General features: G+C 59.4%; 2 protein-coding genes across 2 annotated transcripts; both read right to left on the bottom strand.

Moving 5' to 3' along the window:
* Positions 1–378: 378 nt before the first annotated feature.
* On the bottom strand, positions 379–9,151 carry LOC136017490 (uncharacterized). The gene is made up of 18 exons (XM_065685804.1): positions 8,687–9,151; positions 8,333–8,437; positions 7,764–7,832; positions 6,799–7,582; positions 6,554–6,610; positions 6,335–6,426; positions 5,712–5,900; positions 5,320–5,445; positions 5,070–5,144; positions 4,573–4,737; positions 4,295–4,416; positions 3,914–3,979; positions 3,525–3,614; positions 3,094–3,247; positions 2,686–2,913; positions 2,310–2,440; positions 1,437–1,492; positions 379–1,190 (listed from the first exon to the last, which is right to left on the bottom strand). The coding sequence occupies exons 1-18, from the start codon at positions 9,014–9,016 to the stop codon at positions 379–381; spliced, it is 3,651 nt and encodes a 1,216-aa protein (XP_065541876.1). The 5' UTR covers positions 9,017–9,151.
* Positions 9,152–15,487: 6,336 nt separating this feature from the next.
* LOC136017489 (glutamine-rich protein 2-like) lies at positions 15,488–21,972 on the bottom strand. The gene is made up of 16 exons (XM_065685803.1): positions 21,513–21,972; positions 21,162–21,266; positions 20,593–20,661; positions 19,628–20,411; positions 19,383–19,498; positions 19,164–19,255; positions 18,897–19,011; positions 18,541–18,729; positions 18,149–18,271; positions 17,899–17,973; positions 17,426–17,590; positions 17,148–17,269; positions 16,767–16,832; positions 16,378–16,467; positions 15,947–16,100; positions 15,488–15,769 (listed from the first exon to the last, which is right to left on the bottom strand). Exons 1-16 carry the CDS (start codon positions 21,840–21,842, stop codon positions 15,506–15,508), a joined length of 2,859 nt encoding a protein of 952 aa, XP_065541875.1. The 5' UTR covers positions 21,843–21,972; the 3' UTR covers positions 15,488–15,505.
* Between the last annotated feature and the right edge of the window lie 5,172 nt (positions 21,973–27,144).

Here is a 27,144-nt window from a genome sequence, read left to right as displayed (position 1 = left end):
TGATTAAAAACAATCATCCCTGCCCCGTCAAGAATCATTCTACAGGTTTGTTTTATATGGAACGGGAGCATATCATCTCCCCCAAAAACACCATCTATGAGGGTGGAGACCATGGCAGAATTAAGCCCTTTATCTGCGATTGCCTTAACAATCGCTTGTATATCTTTTGGATTTACTGGCGAGTAGACCCTCTGCCCCCCACCTGTCACCCGGACCGGGAACGCTAATTTGGGTGATGGGGTCCAGTCGGCGCAAGCAATCTTTATTTTCCTCCAGTCCGTGAGGGGGAGTCCTCCCCCTTTGTCCATCTGCGTTTCCTCCTCCTGTAGGCGTGAATCAGTTCCGACCCACTCGCCCCGGCTGGTGCCTGCTTCAGAGTCAGAGCTCGACTGACTGCTCCCTGCCGGCTCCCTGCGCCTTCCTGCCGCGCTCCGGCCCCGCCCGCTTTTCTTGTGGGCGGGCCGCTCCCTCCCTCTCGGTTCGCCCCCCCTCCTCGGCGGGCTGTTTGCCGTACGAGGACATTTTCCCCGGTGCCCGCTCCGATCGCTCTCTGCCCCTCGCTCGCGCCCTCCTCCCGTTCCCGGGTGCCCCCCCAGTTCTCTCCTCCCCGTTCCTTCTCTCCTCCCTCTCCTCGCTGTGTGCCCAATATGATACCGGCGCTTTCTCCTTTTTCCCGCCACGGGCGTCTTCGCCCCGCCCTCCGCCTTTCTGCTCGGCGCCATCTTGGGGCGCATACGGCGGCGGTCTAGGCCAGGCTGCCTCAGACTCCGCTTTCTCCGCGGCTCTCCTGGCCTCCTCGGCTAGCCTGCCCCAGAAAGATTTATCTCGATTCTGTCCCTCCGTTAACGTATCGGGGCCCGTGTCGGGACCCGGTCGAGGGGACGAGTCGCCCTCTTGGTGATCTTTGGGCTCAATACAATCAGCATCATCTGGGGGGTGCAAAGTCTGCGTGGCCGCCCCGACTCCCAATTTCGGGGTGGCCAACAAACAGTTCTCTGCCGCTTTCCAGGTCACCTGCTCTTGTATGGCCTTTTTCAGAGCCTGTACAACTTTCCCCAATGACTTAAGGTTTTTCCCACAACCCAAAGACATCGTTTCTTCGGCTAACACTTCAGTACATTTATCCCACACTTCGGGGTGGCGAATATCCACCAGCTGGGCAATAACCCCAGTTTGCAAAAGCCTCGCAACTGCGAGAGTAAAATCTTTGGGTTTACAATCAATACCCCACTGACTATGTAACTGCGATACGACCTTCGCAAGGGCTTCCATCCTCCTTGTTGGTCCGGGAGCATCCTCCCCGCCGGGCTGGGGCAGCTGCTCCAGCCGCCGTTCACCCGTCCAGGCGATTCCCGAAACCCCATTCCCGGGTTTCAGCACCACTTGTTGCCTTCGTTGACTTGACGACCAATCTCAGGAACAGCACGGCGACCAACCCCAGGCCGCTTGGGCCATCAGCTCGCAGACACCAATGTGGTGGACGGCAAATGGCCTTTATTGACGGGTAACACGGTGTTATATACCCTGAGTTTACAACATCACTTCCGTCTGCTTACGTCATAAACCAAGTGTTACTCGCTCCAGGGAGAGCGGTCTTATCTTCTTATCTTTCATTACAACACGACATCTTCCGACCGCCGAACCCTCACTACCACAGTAGCTCACTTCATCACAGGCGTTTTACAGTCCCATAGCCACCTGTGCTGGCATTCCTCTCACCTAATTATAGGTAACTGCTGTGTATGTTTCTACAGCAAAGCTTGACAGCAGGGCTTCCAGGACAGTTCAAGGGTCTACAGTCGTGGATTGAAGCCTGTTGGTTGCACGGTCTACACACAGTGAAGTCAACAGCAGAGTCTCTTAACAGCCACCTATGGGCGGAGGACTACAGTCCTTTGGCTTCAACAGGACACAGTGTTAAGCTTTTATTCTGCAGACTTGTGAAGCCAGGGGAGTTGAACCCTAGCCTCAGAAGTCCACACACCCTATCTCTGGTGGGAGTTATCTCTCCCACGCCACTTGAGGCACCGAATCTCCACCGTCTTGGCCGGCCCCAGCTAGCTGATGTCATGGCTTATTGATGAATCAAGGGCTAGGTACGATCCAAGTTGGATGCCAGAAGCAGTACAGCCACACGCTGCCTTCCTTGACATAAACACCAAGGAAGCCAACTCTAGCACGAAGCCCTGAAGCCCCTTCCTGCGCTGTGCTCTTTACCAAGACCACTGCAATACTCACAGTCAGAAAACAAGGGCAACAATACGGGCAAGTTCCCTGCTTTTAGCAGGGAGTTGAGAGCTGCCCCTCACCGTGTGCTGCCACCACCACCCTTTCCACCCAGGTGCCCTCTTGCTGCCACCTTCAGCAGCAACCGAGCATCCTCCTCCTCCTGCTGCACTGCCCAAGCTCCCCCAGCCCCACTCTGGGGCCACAGGCTCCCCTAGCAGGGGCCAGCGGGGCCACACAGGGCTCACGGAGGTGGCGCGGGGAGCGCAGCAGCTCAAGTTGCTCAGACCCCGGGGATGAGGAGCAGAGGGGTGGCCAGGGGCTGTTTTCAGCTCCTTCAGTGACACGTGGCCACAGGCCAAGGGCAGATGCCAAGCCAGGGTTCCCCCCCTCAGGCCACACAGGCGCTTTGCTGAGTATCACCCTTTATTGCTGCTGCTGGGAGCTACTTCCTCGCACCTGCTGGGGTGCCGGGGCAATGGGATTCAGCTGGTGACCCCCAGTCCAGCCCGGCTGCCGCGTTGCTGCATCCGTCCTGCGGGGCTGGAGGGGCGGGTGCGGCCGGTGTCCCTGGACAAGGAGGCTGTGGGATGAGCCTGACCTTTGTTCCAGTGGGCCAGTGGTGCCTGGGGCCGAGGGGCAGGGGCCAGCCCTGCAGCTGTCCTGCCCCAACAGCTCTATCTTGTCCTGCTGGGGAGGAGAGAATGGGTCGGCGAAGGCAGGGCGCTGAATTCAGCGGCCCCAAGCAACCCTCTGTACCCGTCTCTCCCGCAGAAAGGGAGGCATGGATCCCCCCCAGAGGCTCAGCATCACCCTCCCTCCCAACCTCAGTCACACCCACCAGATCCCTTCTTTCTTCATCCCTACCTTGCTGGGGAGCAGGGTGGATGGCTGGAGTGCCTCTGGGGCGCTGGGCTGGATGAGCGGGAGGCGCAGGCTGCGCTGCAGCGGGCGTGTGAGGGTATGCTGGCCCCCACACTGCCGTGGCACGGTGGGGTACCTGCATGCAGCCATCGGCTCCCTGCAGGATAGGGTATGGGAACACTCAGCACCCAGCACCCAACTCAGCACGTGTGGCTTCCGCGCCACTGAGAGAGAGAGAGACGGGGCAGCACAGGGGCGAGGCTGTAAAACCGCCAGGCCTGGGGCAAGCCCAGCTGAGCCTCTGTGGCACATCTCTGCTCCCCTGCCCTGCCCAGGGAGCAGGGTCCTTTGCCCCGATGCAGGGAAGGACTCTCCCTTGCTGGGGCAGGGCCACCATGCACCCCAGGGATGGGGATGGGTCCCGTGTCCCCTACCTGTGGGTTTGCTCCGTCTTTAGAACGGGCTGGGATCGTCCAGTGACGTGAGGGACCAGCGGTGGAAAGGGCGGGATGGGCGGGATAGGCCTGGGGAGGGCAAGAGCCGTCAGTGGGTGACAGGGGACAAACGACCCACCCTGGCTCGTGGCAGCCCCCCAAACCCCACAGGCTTGTACCTCACGGCACCCCCTGCCCGCTGCCCTCCGCAAGGGCTCCTAATCCTCCCGCCGAGCTGACGGGCAGGCCTGTGCAGGGGGCTGGGCACGATCAGACCCTCGCAGGCAGACACCCCCAACCCCATGCCTGGTCTGGAGCACCACCAGCACCCATCCTCCCCCATCCCACCCATGCAGACTCCTGATGCGCCTGTGCTGGGCGGTACTCACGAGCCAGGCACCCGCAGGCCGAGTTGCCTGTCACAAGACAGGCACTGGAAATCCACCAGCAGCTGCCTGGGGAGGGGACAAAGGGCTGGGTGAGTTGGGAAACCTGGGTTTCAGCCTGCTTCATCCCCCCCCCAACACCAACAAGGTCCCAGCCTGCTGGCTGCTTACAGAAGAAAGGGGATAGGATGAGGGAGAGTGGTTGGTTGTGGGCTCCCTCCTGGGAAAAAGCTCCACTTCATCTTAGGCACAGGAGAATTCCCAGAGCGGAGCACCCAAGAACCTCCAATGCCCTGGGAACCGCTGCCACAGGCACCGTGGCAACAGGGGATGCAGGCAAGGACAAAGCGGGAACAAGGCGAGTGCTGTCCCTCTTGCACTCACTTCCTAATCCCGGCTGCATCGTCAGCTTCCATTGGGGGTGCCGTTTCCTTGAGCTGCTCAAGGCTGCTCTTCCAGTGTTCATCCAGCTCTTGCTGGAATGGCCCCAGCTCCAGGCGATCCAGCTGCAGACAGACACACTCCCTCAGCCAGCGGCTCCGCGATGGGACACCGCGTCCCCAGGGAAAAGCCAGGAGCAGGAATCCTCAGGAGGATGCTGCCTTGGGCCACCGAGCCCCGAAGGTGCCGGTTTTGCGCAGCGGCGATGAGCCGCCCCTCACCTTGGAGGCCATCTCCTCCCGCAGCTGCTGCTGGACCTCGTGCAGCCCCTGCTCCTGGCCTGTCACCCGGCTCAGCACCTCCTGGTTTCTCTCCTTCAGCAGCTCCAGGCTCGCCTCAAATTGGGCGCGGCTGACTTTGCTTTCCAAGGCGCCTTTGTCTGCTTTCTAGCAACAGGGAAAGGCAGGAGAACGGTGGGGAAAGGATGGAGGTGCAACAGCCAGGGTCAGCCCATTGCAGGGGCAGAGGCAAAAGCACTCCGGCAGGACCACTGTGCTCCTCCCGCGGCTGTGTGGTCCCACTCGCCCCATCACCCCCCATTGCGTCGGTCCCACCAGCCCCAGGGACATGGAGGGGGGAGACAGAGGGACCTGCAGCTGGGCTAGGAATCCTCCCTCCCCCAGGGCCAGCTCTGCCACCAAGCTCCCAGGGGGACAAGGGGCATTTGTCACCCTGCCCAGGACCCCTTGGCTGCTGCTTAGGCCCCTTGAGGTTGTACCTCATCCATTCCCATCTCCAGGTCCTCCTTGTCTGCCTTCTCCTTCTCCAGCCTCTCCACGGACTGCAGCAGACCCTTCCAACACAGAAAGCATCCTATGACCTTGTGGCAGGAGCACCCCTGCTTCTCCCCACACACAGAATCCTCCGCGAAAGGTACTCTTAATCTCCACAGGGCAAATCGCCTGTGGTCCCCAGCCTGGGCTCTGCCTGGAGGATGCTCTAAGCCCACGGGGGTTTCAGCCACCTACCTCGATGTCTTTCTGCTGCTGGCGACTGTCATCCAGGAGGCTCCCCGTGACAGAGTTGAGCTTCTCACACTCCCCTTGCATCTGCAGGATGGCAGCCTGGATGCGCTTCAGCACCTCCTCGTCCTGCTCCAGGGAGGAAAATAACAAGGTAGTGCCACGCAAGGTGGGGAGGCTGCCCCACGGGGACAGACCTGCCTTACTGGGCCAGTGGCCACAGGCTCTCAGTGCCAGCAGGACATCTGCAGCACGCCTTCAATCTCCCTCTATGCTGCGGACCTTACGAGACAGGATGGGGGGGAGCACGCAACTCCCCCACATAGCACCGAAGCACAAAGAGCCGGGCACGGTTCTGGCAGCCCCCTCCCAAGTCCCCCACGCTGCCATCTCCCTACCTGGCTCTTCCCTGGCAGCTGCCTCACCGCCTTGCCCGTCTTCTTCCTCGACATGAGGGACTCCACCAGCCCCTGCAGCTTCTCATAGCGTCGCAGGACCATCCCCAAGCGCGTGCTCGTGTCGCTGCTGCACATGGGGCATGCTGCCGCCTCCTGCCCCGTGCTCTCCATCACTCTCACCTCTTCCAGCTGCAGAAGGGGAACAGGAATCACCTCTGAGACGGGACAGATGCAGCCAAGAATCCCAGGTGCCGTGGAGGCTCCGTGGCCCCAGCCAGCCACGGCACGTGCCTGGGAATCCCACCAGGACCACCTCAAAGAGCCAGCGGGTGGTGGCAGCTCCCCCCACGCCTCACCTGCTCCTGCTCCCCCTCGGCCCTCTGCCTCACCACCTGATCCAGTGCAGCCTTGCTTATTTGCTGCTGCTCTGCCAGATGCTTCACATCCCGCTTTCCCTCCTGCGGTGGGGACCTGGCCAGCGAGACAGGGGCACAGGCAGGCTTAAGTCTTCACAAGCTTACTTGCTCAGGGGGCGGCCCTCACCGCCCAGCATGGGATGCTCCCAGCCCTCCCGGGCTCCCCTGCAGCCCCACAGGGAACGAAACCCTCTCCTGTCCTTTTACCCCAAGAGCAGGCTCGGCTGGTCGCTCGCATCCGTTTGCCAGCTGGCGCTGGCCGCCTCCAGTTTGCCAACGGCGCTCTCCAGCTTCCTGATCTGGGAACGGCAGCGGGGGCAGAGTCAGGGCACGGCCCCTGTGTCACCCCAGCACAGGGGCTCTTCAGCTGCCTCCTCCGGGCCCAACTCTCGCAGCATCCCTGCGTCTCCCTCGGGGACTCCTTACCTTCCCCTTCTCTCCCTGCACCTCCCTGGCCAGGCCCTGCAGCTCCCTGGCCAGGCCCTGCAGGGATGACACCTGGGCCTGGAGGTCACCCAGCGTGTTGGCAACGCTCTCCTGGCCTAGAAGGGCATGGGACAAGGGGACACGCTGTCAGTGAAGGGCTCTCACCCTACGCGCCAGGCTCCCAGCACAACCAGCTCCACACCCAGCATTTCAAACACCCCCCACAAGCCTCCCACAGCTCCCACCTCCCTCCTGCAGGAGCGGGCGCAGCTTCTCCAGTTCAGTCCGCTCCAGCCTGCTGGCTTCTAGCTGGGCCACCTGCTCCTTCAGGGCAGCATAGAGGTGTCTGAGCTGCCCAATCTGCTTGACAGCCTCCACCGTCTCCGCGTAGCACTTGTAGGCGTTGTGGTAGGCACTGCCGGAGCCCGAGGGCAAGGCCAGCTCTTGCACGTGGGCCGTGGCCCTGGCATCAGCGTCCACTGGGATCTCGAATCCCTGGGCTGTCGGCAAGAGAGTCCCTGCTGCCAGGGGGCCAGCCCCGGCAAGCTGTGTGCTGAGCCGCTCCCCCGAGATGGGGGTCTGAGTGATGGTGGACTCCGCCTGCGTCCCCAGCCTGCTGGTGGTCTGGGTGCCCGTGGACTCTGGCCGTGTTGGCTGGGTCCCCAAGCTGGTGGTCTGCACGTCCCGAGACGCTGTCTGCATCATCGCTCTGGTGCCAGCATCCCTCCTGCGATCTGAGGGAACGCCTGCCTGCTGCTCGGGGGCCGTCAGAGCTGCCCCTGGATCCTCTAGCCCCGCTGGGCTCTCTCTAGGTCCCAGCACTGAGCTTGCCCCCTGTGGGGTGTCCGCATCTGAAGCGGGAGACTTGGTGGTAGCAGACGGCTCTTCTTCTTCTCGTCTGGGTCTTCCTCCATCTCTGCCCCGTTCTCCTTTGCTGCCCACCAGGCAATCCTCCAGCACGTCCCAGTGCACCATGTTGCTGACCTCCTCCGGGTCCGGGTACAGGCCCAGCCTTTCCTTCAGCATTTGCTGGGGAAGGAAGAGATCAGCCATGTAGCCAGGGGCACGGTGGGGCCCACAGGAGCACTCCCCCTCCCACCCAGCGCTGCTGGGGACCGTGCCCTAGTGCAGAGGGAGCGCCTGAACTGGGCCCCCAGGGATGCCGCCATCTCCTGTCCTGCAGCAGGATCCGGCGCGCTCGTAACCGTACCACGTCACTGCCCAGAGTCCTCAGGTCGCAGAGGCCTGGCAGCCGGCCAGCAGCATCCTGGCGGTTCCCCTAAAGTGGGGCGAGGAGAGGGACGGCAGTCAGGACACAGGAGCAGGACTGAACGGAAGCATCTGCAAATCATCTTGGGCACTAGACAGACGGACGCTGGGCAGGCGCGTGCCGGGGAGGGGGGCTGCTGCTGTATTGTACCAGTAGCTCTTGACCCTCCTTCCCAGCACCCACGGTACTTTCACGGGTGCTCAGCTAAGAAGCGCCTCAGCGCCACTTGGGTGGACACACACAGTTACCACCTCTGCCAGCAGCTTGAGCCGCAGGCAGCGCTGCCCATTTCTGCCCTCCCCGGGGCTCCAGGCAGGGTGGGGCTGAGCTCCCGTGCTTCCCTCTTGGGGCACCCTTCCCACTCCTCCCTCCCAGTGCCCTTCACACCGGGTGACACCCGAGGCCGGAGGACAGGGCCCGCAGGGAGATGCGGGGTGATGCGGGGAGGGGAGCAAGAGGCCAGCTCCCTCCTGGGGACAGCAGCAGCAGCAGCAGCAGCAGCAGCTCACCAAGCCAAGCGCCTCCTGGATCATGCGGATTTCTCCCTGCATGCGGGACTGCGCCTCCTTCATCTGGCTGATCTCCTCCAGGAGAGCCCGGTAGCCAGCCGTGTCCTAGGAGAGGAGGGGGGCAGGCGTGAGCCCCGCGGGAGGAGCCCTGCAGAGCAGGAACTCGGTCCCCACCCTGCCCCAAGGGAAGCCATCACACAAAGCCGTGCGGGCAGGGCTGCATCCAGCCCTGCCTGCCCGCGCCGAGCTCTGTGCAGGAGCGCTGAAGCTGATGCCCAGGGCAAAGAGCCGCCCCTGGAGGAGGAGGAGGCGCCTCAGCGGGGCCGCACCCGGGGGACTGGGGAGAGCCTCTACCTCAGAGCCGCTGCTCTCGTCGCCTTCCACCCTCTGCACCGGCTGCCCCACGCCGGCAGCCACATCAGCTTCGGAGCCGCCGGCGGTGTCCTGCAGCGGGTCCTTCGCAGGCAGCTGCTCACCCGCCTGCTGCGGCTGCTGCCCCGCGGCCGGGGTCCTTGCCCTGTCCCGCTCCGCAGGCTGCTCCAAGCCCCGGGGGGAGCGGTCCTGCAGGCCCAGGTGCCCCAGCACGGCCTGCAGCAGGCTGTGCAGCGCTCGGAAGTTCACGCTCTGGAAATCGGGCGCCGCGATGGCGGCGTCCAGCAACTGGCTCAAGCTGAGCGGAGCCATGGCTGCCGCTGTGGCCGACAACACGAGTCTGACCTGCTGGCGGGAGGAGAGACAGCGGGCAGCGGGCAGCCTGCCTCCTGCTCGTGCTCCTGCCCCCGCAGGGATGTGGCGGCCCCTTCCCCGCCGCCTCTGCCCCCTCCAGCCCCACCGCCGGCCCCCCTGACCCCCGCTCCCCGCGCCCCCCGCGCCCCCCGGCCCCGCACCTGCAGCAGCTGACGCTGCCCCCCGCCCTGCCGCGCCTCTTTACCGACCACCGCCGCCCGCTCCTCGACGCCCATTGGCCGAGCCCGTTCTCGACCGCACAGAGGCCGGCGCTGACGAACACACCCGTTGCCGGGCGACGCCCCGCGGCCCTCTCCCGTCCCGCAGCTGGAGCGCACGGGTGACGGTCCCGGGGCCGACCCCGCTTCCGCCAGCCCCTGCCCAGGGAAGCGGAGCGCCCCGGCAAGGCGAGCTGTGCTGCCGAGGGGGGCAGCGCTAGGCGGCGAGAGCAGGGCAGGTTTCGCTCTCTGCCTTAGGCGTGGCAATGCTGGGGGGAAGGCTGCTGCTGGCAGCATCACCGCGCACCTTCTGAGCACCTCGGCCCAGAGCAAAGAGCTGCACAAGCAGCAAAAGCAGCGCAGACAGACACGAGCTTCCACACAGCCCGAGGAAGGAGAGGACTCCGACGCATCTTGGAAGCAGAGTCCCCCATCAGACAAGGGCTGACAGAAAGAATCCTCAGGAACATCTTTCCCCGCAGAAACCTCCAGGTCCGAGCGTGCCAGAGAACCGACACCTCCCTCCTGCGGTGGGGCACTCGGAGAAGGAGGGGGGGCAAGCCGGAGGCGGAACTTGACAAGCCTTGCTCTTGTCAAAGAGATGAGAGATTCCTTTTCAGGCCTTAAAGAGAGATTTGCTCTGTGCAGTCTTCTCCCCACAACCTTTGGGACCCAGTGAATGCAGGCCGCCAGTTTTCCCAGAGCAGGTAGGGATTTTGAGTCATCTCCTGGCTTCAGGTTAGCCAACTGCTTCTGGCTTCTAGTCAGGGTAAGGTGTGAAGCGAAGCCTGAGGAGAACTCAGGCTGTGGTGCTGACTACGACCCAGGGGACACCGGCTCAACCCTCTGCTCACTGGGGCTGACTTTGCAGCGCAGACAAAGTGTTCGAGTGAGGACCAAGCCCCTCACGGGCCTTGCCCCTGCAGAACAAGGATGATGCAAAGCTCACAAAAAAGGCCAGCACATAAACTAGCGTCCCTGGCCTGGCTGGGAGACACGTGTGAGCTTGTTTCCAGTGCCCTGACACGAGACGCTGAGTAGCCCTGCGAACAGGTTGCCCTAAGCTGCCCCGTCTGGATGCTCCCCCGACTCGGGTTGCATGAAAGCCGTTGCTCTGCTGCGCAAGAGAGGAGAGGGCACTCAGCCAGCAAGGGGCTGCTTCGCTCTGCCTGCAGCAAACCATCTGGCCGGCCGTGCAGCCCCTGACGGAAGCGTTCCCTTCTGCGCTCTCAGGCAAGTCAGTCAGAAAGGGAAACATGAAGTTTGTCTCCTCTTGCTGCCCACCCGCGGGACGGCAAGGAGCGCTCTCGATTCCCTTCTCAAACAACGCGCCAGCCCCTGGTTTAGCGCTTCGATAGCCCGACTCCGTTAACATGGAGTAGAAACACAGCCCCCAGGCTGCTCACGACACAAGCCACTGGGGTCAAAACCCTCCCAGACGGGAACACAACAGCTCCAGAGAGGTCAGGCCCTCCCCGAACGTTTTTTGGTACCCCTTGCCAAGCTCCATTAAAAAAATATCCTTAGGAAATTGTTTTGCCGAATTATCATTCCAAATATAAAATTTACTACCTAGGGTCTCAGCACCTATTGCTCCGCTACAGAATCCGTTTTTCTATGAGTTTTATAATCACAATTATTCGACATATTGGTCCATTGTGTCCAAACATGTTTCTTATAAAAGCTTACCCCTGTAGGTGCCGATCCCCCAAAATAAAAACGTGACCCATTGCCTGCTTTTTTGTCGAAGTAACAGGTTTCTAAGGGATTGGTGAGCCCGCTCAACAATTGCTTGTCCAGTGGGTGAATTAGGGAGTCCGGTGAGACGTTTCACACCCCAAAGCGAGCAAAAGCGGTGAAACCTAGCAGAAGTATAGGCTGGAGCATTGTCTGTTTTAAGAGGTAGGGGTACACCTAAAACGGCAAAAGAGGCGTGAAGGTGTTTCACAACACGGTGAGAAGTTTGTCCGGTTTGAGCGATGGCCCAAATTGCCATGGAAAAAGTGCCGACCGAGACACGAACGTATTTTTGGCGTCCAAATTCTGGAACACGAGTGATGTCCATTTGCCAAAGTCGTAGCGGGAAAATGCCTCGAGGACTTACTCCAACACCAAGGCCAAGGCCTGTCTGTTGACGTGCAGGACAAGAGTTTACAATCCCTTTTACTTCAGTAACATTAGCGTGATCTGAAGTCACTTGAATCTTTATAACATGCGGCATACCAGTGAACCCTACACACCATGTAACCGATCGGAATAATGGGGGATTTAACAAATGCGCCCAGTAGACTTGTCCATTACCCGTGGTCACACATAATAGAACAGATATTACAAAGATTGCTGTCGTTGCCGTTTCTCTATGTTGTTGAGTTCTGGGGCTTTATACGTTCCGCTGGCAGCCAGTATGGTCCTGTACACGGCTGTACACGGCCGCATCCTTGACCCCATGTCAGCAATGGCACTGTTCCTTTCCACTCGTTATCATGTAGGCCTTTATATAGAACCAGTGGTGTGGGCAAGGAATCGATTGTCGGGTGGAGAAAATCCTTGCATTCCCTTTGTTTTTGTTTTTGTTTTGTTTTATATATCTTTCAGGTGACCCTGCTCGAGCAGGGGATTTGGACTAGACCATACCTCCAACATATGCCAGCCACAGGCTGCTGGGCCTGCCCTTTTTCTCCTGGATGGCTCTCTGATAACAGGCGAGGCCATCCCTCACATCAAGGTCTGGCATGGCATGTGTCCCCACCGCTCCACACCTGCTGGGTTGCAGCCGACAGCGGAGCTAAAGGTTCTTCTTGGTGGCAAACACAGAGGCCAAGCCAGTCTTGCCCTTGACTGTGGTAGCGGGCATTTGGCCAACCTCAGTCCTTGCACCTTGCTGTCAATGCAGAGCTTCACCGGCTTCATCCAGTAACAAGTCACTACTATGGCAAAGCACATACAGATTTACATTAGCAGAGTAACTATTACAGGGTGCAGCAGCATGTTGAAGATGCTGATGGCAGCGAGGGACTAGCCAAAGACATTTCTTACCAGTGGAGTTCTCCCACCCTCTTAATTTGTTCCATTACCTGCTTTATAACACTACCGTCATATTAGAATCTTTCTAGCTTTTGCCTTGGCATTTTCTAGCAGCTGCTGCAAATTTGCATGCTCTAACGTCTCTTTTGCAAGTGACAAACCCATACAGTCCAAGGTGTAGTTCCGTATTAGCAACTGGCTAGTAAATACAGGTGCTTTTATACACAAAATCACAGCCTCTGATAATAGCTACTTTACAAGCACACTTATTCAAGCTGTTACTTTTCAGTTGCCTCCAAGTGATGTTTTGCAATCATTCATTTTTCTCTGATTCTGCTTGGGGTATTCACGGTCGGCTCCTGTAGCTGAGGCACTGGGTTTTTCCACTCGTCTGTCCGACTCACGGCAAGGCTTGACAAACTTTGCAGGCAGCTGCCATGGACCTGTGGGTAGGAGCACGCAAATATACCCCCTCTGCCGGGTTATCAGTTCTTGAAAAGTAGACAGGTTAAAGTGTTTCCTTAAAGCAGAGGCATTCTGATGCAAAAGGAACGTAAAGCAGCTGCAGAAGTAAACTGCACATTTTTAACAGCCAAGGAGTTTGCTGCATCGTTACTCTTTTTTATTTCTCTGCCACCCTGACGCTGCTTAGGTGACGGCTGATAAAGCTTTGTGCACTGCCCCTCTCGCTTCTTCGGTTAGCAGTTCTTGTTTCAAGCGATCTGTTCCTCCAAGTGTTGGATTCACCCCCAGGTTACTTTAAACACGCTAAGCAAGGCTCCTACCATGCGCCCACTGTGTTGCAGGCGCTCTTTAGGCTTTGTCTGTGGTGTCTCTACAAACTGCCTCAATACTTGAATGGACGGAGAGGTTTGGGTTTTGTTTCTTGGGTTTTTGGTGTGGGTTTTTTTGTGTTTTTTTTCCCAAAGTTGTTCACCCTGCTTTGCACGGCTACAAACAGCGGCCTGCTTGGCAGCACCTGTAAATGCCTGCCTACTCCCCAGCAGCTACAGCTGCCTGCCTGCTTCAGCAGCAACCATCAATACCTGCCAGCCATCACACTTTTGCATTAACCCTTTCTTGCCCGAAATGTTAAACTGCTACCTGCTAAGAACTCTTACATGAACCCGACAACAAAAAAAATACGTAGAACACCATCTGCCCTCATCACACACACGTACACGTATGGGATCCCACAAGCACACTCCACACAACTACAATGTTTGAGACACAAAATCCAGACAATTATTACTCCCACTCCACAGTCCCACGTACAGAACGTGGCACAAGGACCCTGTGAGGACTATCGGGAAACCAGCTCCGAGAAGCATCATCGCAGTGCGAGGCGGCAGGCTCAACCTTAGCGAGCGCCCCCGCAGAGGCTCTGCCTCCCCCGCATTGCATGAGGCTTGGGCTTTTATACTGACCAAAATGCACACTCATTCCGACACAGGTGGCCAGCCTACGTCAGAAGAAGTGGCCAGCAATATCTGTAAAGGTCTCCAAGCGTCAATAGAAACATGGACTTACTTGTATTTGCCAACTTCTAGTACATGAGTATCACAGAGAGACTGTATCAAATGAGTGCTATATGAGGCCCCAAGTCCACAGTCTGCCACAGTCCTCCCGAAACCCCTGATAAGAGCACACGAGAGACCTTCCCCCCGCGGGTCTTGATCCAGCACCTACATCACAGGGAAAGCACACAATACATCTGCATCCCCCACCCATCTCGCTTCTCCCTCCACAGCCGCCCATTTATCATGAGGATCTGGGGGATATAAACCAGACCCCTTTTCCAGATCGATAGGCCCCGGGTCAAAAGGATCATCTTCATGTCTATCCTCAGTCTTCGCAGCCGCAGCAGCAACTGGCAGAGGTTCGGGGGGATGAGGGGCGTGGGGGGTGGGGGCAATGGGCTCCATGATGGTTTTTTCGTTTGGGGGTTTTTTCCCACTTCAGGAGCTGCTGATTGTGATGGTTGAAGGGGGTTTACGATCAAGGCTTGTACCGGCGCCGGTCCGGGCACCGATATCGGGGAAAATAGTTCATTTGAAGCGGATTCTGTCCCAGAGGAATTCGGCGAAAGCGCAGCAAACGCAGGCGCAGTGGCTGCCCTTTCACTTTTCTTCTGAAGTCTCTTTACTCAGTCGCCACAAGGTAGCTAATTTATGAACCTCCTTGGATCCCTTGCTAATTTCTTCCGGTAAAGCGGATCCAATCAGGTCCCAGGTGTGTAGCTCAAAAGCTGCACCCACTCCCAAAACTGGCTCCCGGTCCTTTGCCCATTTTAAAAGGACTTTCAAGGTACCGTCATCATACGTTAGCCCTCTCTTAGAAGGGTCTACAGTCGTGGATTGAAGCCTGTTGGTTGCACGGTCCACACAGACAGTGAAGTCAACAGCAGAGTCTCTTAACAGCCACCTATGGGCGGAGGACTACAGTCCTTTGTCTTCAACGGGACACAGTGTTAAGCTTTTATTCTGCAGACTTGTGAAGCCAGGGGAGTTGAACCCTAGCCTCAGAAGTCCACACACCCTATCTCTGGTGGGAGTTATCTCTCCCACGCCACTTGAGGCACCGAATCTCCACCGTCTTGGCCGGCCCCAGCTAGCTGATGTCATGGCTTATTGATGAATCAAGGGCTAGGTACGATCCAAGTTGGATGCCAGAAGCAGTACAGCCACACGCTGCCTTCCTTGACATAAACACCAAGGAAGCCAACTCTAGCACGAAGCCCTGAAGCCCCTTCCTGCGCTGTGCTCTTTACCAAGACCACTGCAATACTCACAGTCAGAAAACAAGGGCAACGATACGGGCAAGTTCCCTGCTTTTAGCAGGGAGTTGAGAGCTGCCCCTCACCGTGTGCTGCCACCACCACCCTTTCCACCCAGGTGCCCTCTTGCTGCCATCTTCAGCAGCAACCGAGCATCCTCCTCCTCCTGCTGCACTGCCCAAGCTCCCCCAGCCCCACTCTGGGGCCACAGGCTCCCCTAGCAGGGGCCAGCGGGGCCACACAGGGCTCACGGAGGTGGCGCGGGGAGCGCAGCAGCTCAAGTTGCTCAGACCCCGGGGATGAGGAGCAGAGGGGTGGCCAGGGGCTGTTTTCAGCTCCTTCAGTGACACGTGGCCACAGGCCAAGGGCAGATGCCAAGCCAGGGTTCCCCCCCTCAGGCCACACAGGCGCTTTGCTGAGTATCACCCTTTATTGCTGCTGCTGGGAGCTACTTCCTCGCGCCTGCTGGGGTGCCGGGGCAATGGGATTCAGCTGGTGACCCCCAGTCCAGCCCGGCTGCCGCGTTGCTGCATCCGTCCTGCGGGGCTGGAGGGGCGGGTGGGGCCGGTGTCCCTGGACAAGGAGGCTGTGGGATGAGCCTGACCTTTGTTCCAGTGGGCCAGTGGTGCCTGGGGCCGAGGGGCAGGGGCCAGCCCTGCGGCTGTCCTGCCCCAACAGCTCTATCTTGTCCTGCTGGGGAGGAGAGAATGGGTCGGCGAAGGCATGGCGCTGAATTCAGCGGCCCCAAGCAACCCTCTGTACCCGTCTCTCCCGCAGAAAGGGAGGCATGGATCCCCCCCAGAGGCTCAGCATCACCCTCCCTCCCAACCTCAGTCACACCCACCAGATCCCTTCTTTCTTCATCCCTACCTTGCTGGGGAGCAGGGTGGATGGCTGGAGTGCCTCTGGGGCGCTGGGCTGGATGAGCGGGAGGCGCAGGCTGCGCTGCAGCGGGCGTGTGAGGGTATGCTGGCCCCCACACTGCCGTGGCACGGTGGGGTACCTGCATGCAGCCATCGGCTCCCTGCAGGATAGGGTATGGGAACACTCAGCACCCAGCACCCAACTCAGCACGTGTGGCTTCCGCGCCACTGAGAGAGAGAGAGACGGGGCAGCACAGGGGCGAGGCTGTAAAACCGCCAGGCCTGGGGCAAGCCCAGCTGAGCCTCTGTGGCACATCTCTGCTCCCCTGCCCTGCCCAGGGAGCAGGGTCCTTTGCCCCGATGCAGGGAAGGACTCTCCCTTGCTGGGGCAGGGCCACCATGCACCCCAGGGATGGGGATGGGTCCCGTGTCCCCTACCTGTGGGTTTGCTCCGTCTTTAGAACGGGCTGGGATCGTCCAGTGACGTGAGGGACCAGCGGTGGAAAGGGCGGGATGGGCGGGATAGGCCTGGGGAGGGCAAGAGCCGTCAGTGGGTGACAGGGGACAAACGACCCACCCTGGCTCGTGGCAGCCCCCCAAACCCCACAGGCTTGTACCTCACGGCACCCCCTGCCCGCTGCCCTCCGCAAGGGCTCCTAATCCTCCCGCCGAGCTGACGGGCAGGCCTGTGCAGGGGGCTGGGCACGATCAGACCCTCGCAGGCAGACACCCCCAACCCCATGCCTGGGCTGGAGCACCACCAGCACCCATCCTCCCCCATCCCACCCATGCAGACTCCTGATGCGCCTGTGCTGGGCGGTACTCACGAGCCAGGCACCCGCAGGCCGAGTTGCCTGTCACAAGACAGGCACTGGAAATCCACCAGCAGCTGCCTGGGGAGGGGACAAAGGGCTGGGTGAGTTGGGAAACCTGGGTTTCAGCCTGCTTCATCCCCCCCCCAACACCAACAAGGTCCCAGCCTGCTGGCTGCTTACAGAAGAAAGGGGATAGGATGAGGGAGAGTGGTTGGTTGTGGGCTCCCTCCTGGGAAAAAGCTCCACTTCATCTTAGGCACAGGAGAATTCCCAGAGCGGAGCGCCCAAGAACCTCCAATGCCCTGGGAACCGCTGCCACAGGCACCGTGGCAACAGGGGATGCAGGCAAGGACAAAGCGGGAACAAGGCGAGTGCTGTCCCTCTTGCACTCACTTCCTAATCCCGGCTGCATCGTCAGCTTCCATTGGGGGTGCCGTTTCCTTGAGCTGCTCAAGGCTGCTCTTCCAGTGTTCATCCAGCTCTTGCTGGAATGGCCCCAGCTCCAGGCGATCCAGCTGCAGACAGACACACTCCCTCAGCCAGCGGCTCCGCGATGGGACACCGCGTCCCCAGGGAAAAGCCAGGAGCAGGAATCCTCAGGAGGATGCTGCCTTGGGCCACCGAGCCCCGAAGGTGCCGGTTTTGCGCAGCGGCGATGAGCCGCCCCTCACCTTGGGGGCCATCTCCTCCCGCAGCTGCTGCTGGACCTCGTGCAGCCCCTGCTCCTGGCCTGTCACCCGGCTCAGCACCTCCTGGTTTCTCTCCTTCAGCAGCTCCAGGCTCGCCTCAAATTGGGCGCGGCTGACTTTGCTTTCCAAGGCGCCTTTGTCTGCTTTCTAGCAACAGGGAAAGGCAGGAGAACGGTGGGGAAAGGATGGAGGTGCAACAGCCAGGGTCAGCCCATTGCAGGGGCAGAGGCAAAAGCACTCCGGCAGGACCACTGTGCTCCTCCCGCGGCTGTGTGGTCCCACTCGCCCCACCAGCCCCAGGGACATGGAGGGGGGAGACAGAGGGACCTGCAGCTGGGCTAGGAATCCTCCCTCCCCCAGGGCCAGCTCTGCCACCAAGCTCCCAGGGGGACAAGGGGCATTTGTCACCCTGCCCAGGACCCCTTGGCTGCTGCTTAGGCCCCTTGAGGTTGTACCTCATCCATTCCCATCTCCAGGTCCTCCTTGTCTGCCTTCTCCTTCTCCAGCCTCTCCACGGACTGCAGCAGACCCTTCCAACACAGAAAGCATCCTATGACCTTGTGGCAGGAGCACCCCTGCTTCTCCCCACACACAGAATCCTCCGCGAAAGGTACTCTTAATCTCCACAGGGCAAATCGCCTGTGGTCCCCAGCCTGGGCTCTGCCTGGAGGATGCTCTAAGCCCACGGGGGTTTCAGCCACCTACCTCGATGTCTTTCTGCTGCTGGCGACTGTCATCCAGGAGGCTCCCCGTGACAGAGTTGAGCTTCTCACACTCCCCTTGCATCTGCAGGATGGCAGCCTGGATGCGCTTCAGCACCTCCTCGTCCTGCTCCAGGGAGGAAAATAACAAGGTAGTGCCACGCAAGGTGGGGAGGCTGCCCCACGGGGACAGACCTGCCTTACTGGGCCAGTGGCCACAGGCTCTCAGTGCCAGCAGGACATCTGCAGCACGCCTTCAATCTCCCTCTATGCTGCGGACCTTACGAGACAGGATGGGGGGGAGCACGCAACTCCCCCACATAGCACCGAAGCACAAAGAGCCGGGCACGGTTCTGGCAGCCCCCTCCCAAGTCCCCCACGCTGCCATCTCCCTACCTGGCTCTTCCCTGGCAGCTGCCTCACCGCCTTGCCCGTCTTCTTCCTCGACATGAGGGACTCCACCAGCCCCTGCAGCTTCTCATAGCGTCGCAGGACCATCCCCAAGCGCATGCTCGTGTCGCTGCTGCACATGGGGCATGCTGCCGCCTCCTGCCCCGTGCTCTCCATCACTCTCACCTCTTCCAGCTGCAGAAGGGGAACAGGAATCACCTCTGAGACGGGACAGATGCAGCCAAGAATCCCAGGTGCCGTGGAGGCTCCGTGGCCCCAGCCAGCCACGGCACGTGCCTGGGAATCCCACCAGGACCACCTCAAAGAGCCAGCGGGTGGTGGCAGCTCCCCCCACGCCTCACCTGCTCCTGCTCCCCCTCGGCCCTCTGGCTCACCACCTGATCCAGTGCAGCCTTGCTTATTTGCTGCTGCTCTGCCAGATGCTTCACGTCCCGCTTTCCCTCCTGCGGTGGGGACCTGGCCAGCGAGACAGGGGCACAGGCAGGCTTAAGTCTTCACAAGCTTACTTGCTCAGGGGGCGGCCCTCACCGCCCAGCATGGGATGCTCCCAGCCCTCCCGGGCTCCCCTGCAGCCCCACAGGGAACGAAACCCTCTCCTGTCCTTTTACCCCAAGAGCAGGCTCGGCTGGTCGCTCGCATCCGTTTGCCAGCTGGCGCTGGCCGCCTCCAGTTTGCCAACGGCGCTCTCCAGCTTCCTGATCTGGGAACGGCAGCGGGGGCAGAGTCAGGGCACGGCCCCTGTGTCACCCCAGCACAGGGGCTCTTCAGCTGCCTCCTCCGGGCCCAACTCTCGCAGCATCCCTGCGTCTCCCTCGGGGACTCCTTACCTTCCCCTTCTCTCCCTGCACCTCCCTGGCCACGCCCTGCAGCTCCCTGGCCAGGCCCTGCAGGGATGACACCTGGGCCTGGAGGTCACCCAGCGTGTTGGCAACGCTCTCCTGGCCTAGAAGGGCATGGGACAAGGGGACACGCTGTCAGTGAAGGGCTCTCACCCTACGCGCCAGGCTCCCAGCACAACCAGCTCCACACCCAGCATTTCAAACACCCCCCACAAGCCTCCCACAGCTCCCACCTCCCTCCTGCAGGAGCAGGCGCAGCTTCTCCAGTTCAGTCCGCTCCAGCCTGCTGGCTTCTAGCTGGGCCACCTGCTCCTTCAGGGCAGCATAGAGGTGTCTGAGCTGCCCAATCTGCTTGACAGCCTCCACCGTCTCCGCGTAGCACTTGTAGGCGTTGTGGTAGGCACTGCCGGAGCCCGAGGGCAAGGCCAGCTCTTGCACGTGGGCCGTGGCCCTGGCATCAGCGTCCACTGGGATCTCGAATCCCTGGGCTGTCGGCAAGAGAGTCCCTGCTGCCAGGGGGCCAGCCCCGGCAAGCTGTGTGCTGAGCCGCTCCCCCGAGATGGGGGTCTGAGTGACGGTGGACTCCGCCTGCGTCCCCAGCCTGCTGGTGGTCTGGGTGCCCGTGGACTCTGGCCGTGTTGGCTGGGTCCCCAAGCTGGTGGTCTGCACGTCCCGAGACGCTGTCTGCATCATCGCTCTGGTGCCAGCATCCCTCCTGCGATCTGAGGGAACGCCTGCCTGCTGCTCGGGGGCCGTCAGAGCTGCCCCTGGATCCTTCAGCCCCGCTGGGCTCTCTCTAGGTCCCAGCACTGAGCTTGCCCCCTGTGGGGTGTCCGCATCTGAAGCGGGAGACTTGGTGGTAGCAGACGGGTCTTCTTCTTCTCGTCTGGGTCTTCCTCCATCTCTGCCCCGTTCTCCTTTGCTGCCCACCAGGCAATCCTCCAGCACGTCCCAGTGCACCATGTTGCTGACCTCCTCCGGGTCCGGGTACAGGCCCAGCCTTTCCTTCAGCATTTGCTGGGGAAGGAAGAGATCAGCCATGTAGCCAGGGGCACGGTGGGGCCCACAGGAGCACTCCCCCTCCCACCCAGCGCTGCTGGGGACCGTGCCCTAGTGCAGAGGGAGCGCCTGAACTGGGCCCCCAGGGATGCCGCCATCTCCTGTCCTGCAGCAGGATCCGGCGCGCTCGTAACCGTACCACGTCACTGCCCAGAGTCCTCAGGTCGCAGAGGCCTGGCAGCCGGCCAGCAGCATCCTGGCGGTTCCCCTAAAGTGGGGCGAGGAGAGGGACGGCAGTCAGGACACAGGAGCAGGACTGAACGGAAGCATCTGCAAATCATCTTGGGCACTAGACAGACGGACGCTGGGCAGGCGCGTGCCGGGGAGGGGGGCTGCTGCTGTATTGTACCAGTAGCTCTTGACCCTCCTTCCCAGCACCCACGGTACTTTCACGGGTGCTCAGCTAAGAAGCGCCTCAGCGCCACTTGGGTGGACACACACAGTTACCACCTCTGCCAGCAGCTTGAGCCGCAGGCAGCGCTGCCCATTTCTGCCCTCCCCGGGGCTCCAGGCAGGGTGGGGCTGAGCTCCCGTGCTTCCCTCTTGGGGCACCCTTCCCACTCCTCCCTCCCAGTGCCCTTCACACCGGGTGACACCCGAGGCCGGAGGACAGGGCCCGCAGGGAGATGCGGGGTGATGCGGGGAGGGGAGCAAGAGGCCAGCTCCCTCCTGGGGACAGCAGCAGCAGCAGCAGCAGCAGCAGCTCACCAAGCCAAGCGCCTCCTGGATCATGCGGATTTCTCCCTGCATGCGGGACTGCGCCTCCTTCATCTGGCTGATCTCCTCCAGGAGAGCCCGGTAGCCAGCCGTGTCCTAGGAGAGGAGGGGGGCAGGCGTGAGCCCCGCGGGAGGAGCCCTGCAGAGCAGGAACTCGGTCCCCACCCTGCCCCAAGGGAAGCCATCACACAAAGCCGTGCGGGCAGGGCTGCATCCAGCCCTGCCTGCCCGCGCCGAGCTCTGTGCAGGAGCGCTGAAGCTGATGCCCAGGGCAAAGAGCCGCCCCTGGAGGAGGAGGCGCCTCAGCGGGGCCGCACCCGGGGGACTGGGGAGAGCCTCTACCTCAGAGCCGCTGCTCTCGTCGCCTTCCACCCTCTGCACCGGCTGCCCCACGCCGGCAGCCACATCAGCTTCGGAGCCGCCGGCGGTGTCCTGCAGCGGGTCCTTCGCAGGCAGCTGCTCACCCGCCTGCTGCGGCTGCTGCCCCGCGGCCGGGGTCCTTGCCCTGTCCCGCTCCGCAGGCTGCTCCAAGCCCCGGGGGGAGCGGTCCTGCAGGCCCAGGTGCCCCAGCACGGCCTGCAGCAGGCTGTGCAGCGCTCGGAAGTTCACGCTCTGGAAATCGGGCGCCGCGATGGCGGCGTCCAGCAACTGGCTCAAGCTGAGCGGAGCCATGGCTGCCGCTGTGGCCGACAACACGAGTCTGACCTGCTGGCGGGAGGAGAGACAGCGGGCAGCGGGCAGCCTGCCTCCTGCTCGTGCTCCTGCCCCCGCAGGGATGTGGCGGCCCCTTCCCCGCCGCCTCTGCCCCCTCCAGCCCCACCGCCGGCCCCCCTGACCCCCGCTCCCCGCGCCCCCCGCGCCCCCCGGCCCCGCACCTGCAGCAGCTGACGCTGCCCCCCGCCCTGCCGCGCCTCTTTACCGACCACCGCCGCCCGCTCCTCGACGCCCATTGGCCGAGCCCGTTCTCGACCGCACAGAGGCCGGCGCTGACGAACACACCCGTTGCCGGGCGACGCCCCGCGGCCCTCTCCCGTCCCGCAGCTGGAGCGCACGGGTGACGGTCCCGGGGCCGACCCCGCTTCCGCCAGCCCCTGCCCAGGGAAGCGGAGCGCCCCGGCAAGGCGAGCTGTGCTGCCGAGGGGGGCAGCGCTAGGCGGCGAGAGCAGGGCAGGTTTCGCTCTCTGCCTTAGGCGTGGCAATGCTGGGGGGAAGGCTGCTGCTGGCAGCATCACCGCGCACCTTCTGAGCACCTCGGCCCAGAGCAAAGAGCTGCACAAGCAGCAAAAGCAGCGCAGACAGACACGAGCTTCCACACAGCCCGAGGAAGGAGAGGACTCCGACGCATCTTGGAAGCAGAGTCCCCCATCAGACAAGGGCTGACAGAAAGAATCCTCAGGAACATCTTTCCCCGCAGAAACCTCCAGGTCCGAGCGTGCCAGAGAACCGACACCTCCCTCCTGCGGTGGGGCACTCGGAGAAGGAGGGGGGGCAAGCCGGAGGCGGAACTTGACAAGCCTTGCTCTTGTCAAAGAGATGAGAGATTCCTTTTCAGGCCTTAAAGAGAGATTTGCTCTGTGCAGTCTTCTCCCCACAACCTTTGGGACCCAGTGAATGCAGGCCGCCAGTTTTCCCAGAGCAGGTAGGGATTTTGAGTCATCTCCTGGCTTCAGGTTAGCCAACTGCTTCTGGCTTCTAGTCAGGGTAAGGTGTGAAGCGAAGCCTGAGGAGAACTCAGGCTGTGGTGCTGACTACGACCCAGGGGACACCGGCTCAACCCTCTGCTCACTGGGGCTGACTTTGCAGCGCAGACAAAGTGTTCGAGTGAGGACCAAGCCCCTCACGGGCCTTGCCCCTGCAGAACAAGGATGATGCAAAGCTCACAAAACAAAAAGGCCAGCACATAAACTAGCGTCCCTGGCCTGGCTGGGAGACACGTGTGAGCTTGTTTCCAGTGCCCTGACACGAGACGCTGAGTAGCCCTGCGAACAGGTTGCCCTAAGCTGCCCCGTCTGGATGCTCCCCCGACTCGGGTTGCATGAAAGCCGTTGCTCTGCTGCGCAAGAGAGGAGAGGGCACTCAGCCAGCAAGGGGCTGCTTCGCTCTGCCTGCAGCAAACCATCTGGCCGGCCGTGCAGCCCCTGACGGAAGCGTTCCCTTCTGCGCTCTCAGGCAAGTCAGTCAGAAAGGGAAACATGAAGTTTGTCTCCTCTTGCTGCCCACCCGCGGGACGGCAAGGAGCGCTCTCGATTCCCTTCTCAAACAACGCGCCAGCCCCTGGTTTAGCGCTTCGATAGCCCGACTCCGTTAACATGGAGTAGAAACACAGCCCCCAGGCTGCTCACGACACAAGCCACTGGGGTCAAAACCCTCCCAGACGGGAACACAACAGCTCCAGAGAGGTCAGGCCCTCCCCGAACGTTTTTTGGTACCCCTTGCCAAGCTCCATTAAAAAAATATCCTTAGGAAATTGTTTTGCCGAATTATCATTCCAAATATAAAATTTACTACCTAGGGTCTCAGCACCTATTGCTCCGCTACAGAATCCGTTTTTCTATGAGTTTTATAATCACAATTATTCGACATATTGGTCCATTGTGTCCAAACATGTTTCTTATAAAAGCTTACCCCTGTAGGTGCCGATCCCCCAAAATAAAAACGTGACCCATTGCCTGCTTTTTTGTCGAAGTAACAGGTTTCTAAGGGATTGGTGAGCCCGCTCAACAATTGCTTGTCCAGTGGGTGAATTAGGGAGTCCGGTGAGGCGTTTCACACCCCAAAGCGAGCAAAAGCGGTGAAACCTAGCAGAAGTATAGGCTGGAGCATTGTCTGTTTTAAGAGGTAGGGGTACACCTAAAACGGCAAAAGAGGCGTGAAGGTGTTTCACAACACGGTGAGAAGTTTGCCCGGTTTGAGCGATGGCCCAAATTGCCATGGAAAAAGTGCCGACCGAGACACGAACGTATTTTTGGCGTCCAAATTCTGGAACACGAGTGATGTCCATTTGCCAAAGTCGTAGCGGGAAAATGCCTCGAGGACTTACTCCAACACCAAGGCCAAGGCCTGTCTGTTGACGTGCAGGACAAGAGTTTACAATCCCTTTTACTTCAGTAACATTAGCGTGATCTGAAGTCACTTGAATCTTTATAACATGCGGCATACCAGTGAACCCTACACACCATGTAACCGATCGGAATAATGGGGGATTTAACAAATGCGCCCAGTAGACTTGTCCATTACCCGTGGTCACACATAATAGAACAGATATTACAAAGATTGCTGTCGTTGCCGTTTCTCTATGTTGTTGAGTTCTGGGGCTTTATACGTTCCGCTGGCAGCCAGTATGGTCCTGTACACGGCTGTACACGGCCGCATCCTTGACCCCATGTCAGCAATGGCACTGTTCCTTTCCACTCGTTATCATGTAGGCCTTTATATAGAACCAGTGGTGTGGGCAAGGAATCGATTGTCAGGTGGAGAAAATCCTTGCATTCCCTTTGTTTTTGTTTTTGTTTTGTTTTATATATCTTTCAGGTGACCCTGCTCGAGCAGGGGATTTGGACTAGACCATACCTCCAACATATGCCAGCCACAGGCTGCTGGGCCTGCCCTTTTTCTCCTGGATGGCTCTCTGATAACAGGTGAGGCCATCCCTCACATCAAGGTCTGGCATGGCATGTGTCCCCACCGCTCCACACCTGCTGGGTTGCAGCCGACAGCGGAGCTAAAGGTTCTTCTTGGTGGCAAACACAGAGGCCAAGCCAGTCTTGCCCTTGACTGTGGTAGCGGGCATTTGGCCAACCTCAGTCCTTGCACCTTGCTGTCAATGCAGAGCTTCACCGGCTTCATCCAGTAACAAGTCACTACTATGGCAAAGCACATACAGATTTACATTAGCAGAGTAACTATTACAGGGTGCAGCAGCATGTTGAAGATGCTGATGGCAGCGAGGGACTAGCCAAAGACATTTCTTACCAGTGGAGTTCTCCCACCCTCTTAATTTGTTCCATTACCTGCTTTATAACACTACCGTCATATTAGAATCTTTCTAGCTTTTGCCTTGGCATTTTCTAGCAGCTGCTGCAAATTTGCATGCTCTAACGTCTCTTTTGCAAGTGACAAACCCATACAGTCCAAGGTGTAGTTCCGTATTAGCAACTGGCTAGTAAATACAGGTGCTTTTATACACAAAATCACAGCCTCTGATAATAGCTACTTTACAAGCACACTTATTCAAGCTGTTACTTTTCAGTTGCCTCCAAGTGATGTTTTGCAATCATTCATTTTTCTCTGATTCTGCTTGGGGTATTCACGGTCGGCTCCTGTAGCTGAGGCACTGGGTTTTTCCACTCGTCTGTCCGACTCACGGCAAGGCTTGACAAACTTTGCAGGCAGCTGCCATGGACCTGTGGGTAGGAGCACGCAAATATACCCCCTCTGCCGGGTTATCAGTTCTTGAAAAGTAGACAGGTTAAAGTGTTTCCTTAAAGCAGAGGCATTCTGATGCAAAAGGAACGTAAAGCAGCTGCAGAAGTAAACTGCACATTTTTAACAGCCAAGGAGTTTGCTGCATCGTTACTCTTTTTTATTTCTCTGCCACCCTGACGCTGCTTAGGTGACGGCTGATAAAGCTTTGTGCACTGCCCCTCTCGCTTCTTCGGTTAGCAGTTCTTGTTTCAAGCGATCTGTTCCTCCAAGTGTTGGATTCACCCCCAGGTTACTTTAAACACGCTAAGCAAGGCTCCTACCATGCGCCCACTGTGTTGCAGGCGCTCTTTAGGCTTTGTCTGTGGTGTCTCTACAAACTGCCTCAATACTTGAATGGACGGAGAGGTTTGGGTTTTGTTTCTTGGGTTTTTGGTGTGGGTTTTTTTGTGGTTTTTTTCCCAAAGTTGTTCACCCTGCTTTGCACGGCTACAAACAGCGGCCTGCTTGGCAGCACCTGTAAATGCCTGCCTACTCCGCAGCAGCTACAGCTGCCTGCCTGCTTCAGCAGCAACCATCAATACCTGCCAGCCATCACACTTTTGCATTAACCCTTTCTTGCCCGAAATGTTAAACTGCTACCTGCTAAGAACTCTTACATGAACCCGACAACAAAAAAAATACGTAGAACACCATCTGCCCTCATCACACACACGTACACGTATGGGATCCCACAAGCACACTCCACACAACTACAATGTTTGAGACACAAAATCCAGACAATTATTACTCCCACTCCACAGTCCCACGTACAGAACGTGGCACAAGGACCCTGTGAGGACTATCGGGAAACCAGCTCCGAGAAGCATCATCGCAGTGCGAGGCGGCAGGCTCAACCTTAGCGAGCGCCCCCGCAGAGGCTCTGCCTCCCCCGCATTGCATGAGGCTTGGGCTTTTATACTGACCAAAATGCACACTCATTCCGACACAGGTGGCCAGCCTACGTCAGAAGAAGTGGCCAGCAATATCTGTAAAGGTCTCCAAGCGTCAATAGAAACATGGACTTACTTGTATTTGCCAACTTCTAGTACATGAGTATCACAGAGAGACTGTATCAAATGAGTGCTATATGGGGCCCCAAGTCCACAGTCTGCCACAGTCCTCCCGAAACCCCTGATAAGAGCACACGAGAGACCTTCCCCCCGCGGGTCTTGATCCAGCACCTACATCACAGGGAAAGCACACAATACATCTGCATCCCACACCCATCTCGCTTCTCCCTCCACAGCCGCCCATTTATCATGAGGATCTGGGGGATATAAACCAGACCCCTTTTCCAGATCGATAGGCCCCGGGTCAAAAGGATCATCTTCATCTCTATCCTCAGTCTTCGCAGCCGCAGCAGCAACTGGCAGAGGTTCGGGGGGATGAGGGGCGTGGGGGCAATGGGCTCCATGATGGTTTTTTCGTTTGGGGGTTTTTTCCCACTTCAGGAGCTGCTGATTGTGATGGTTGAAGGGGGTTTACGATCAAGGCTTGTACCGGCGCCGGT

The sequence above is a fragment of the Lathamus discolor genome, chromosome 6 (genome assembly GCF_037157495.1).
Source record: "Lathamus discolor isolate bLatDis1 chromosome 6, bLatDis1.hap1, whole genome shotgun sequence".
Lineage (NCBI taxonomy): Eukaryota > Metazoa > Chordata > Aves > Psittaciformes > Psittacidae > Lathamus > Lathamus discolor.
The sequence above is the reverse complement of the archived record's forward strand: the minus strand, read 5'-3'. Positions and strand labels throughout refer to the sequence as shown.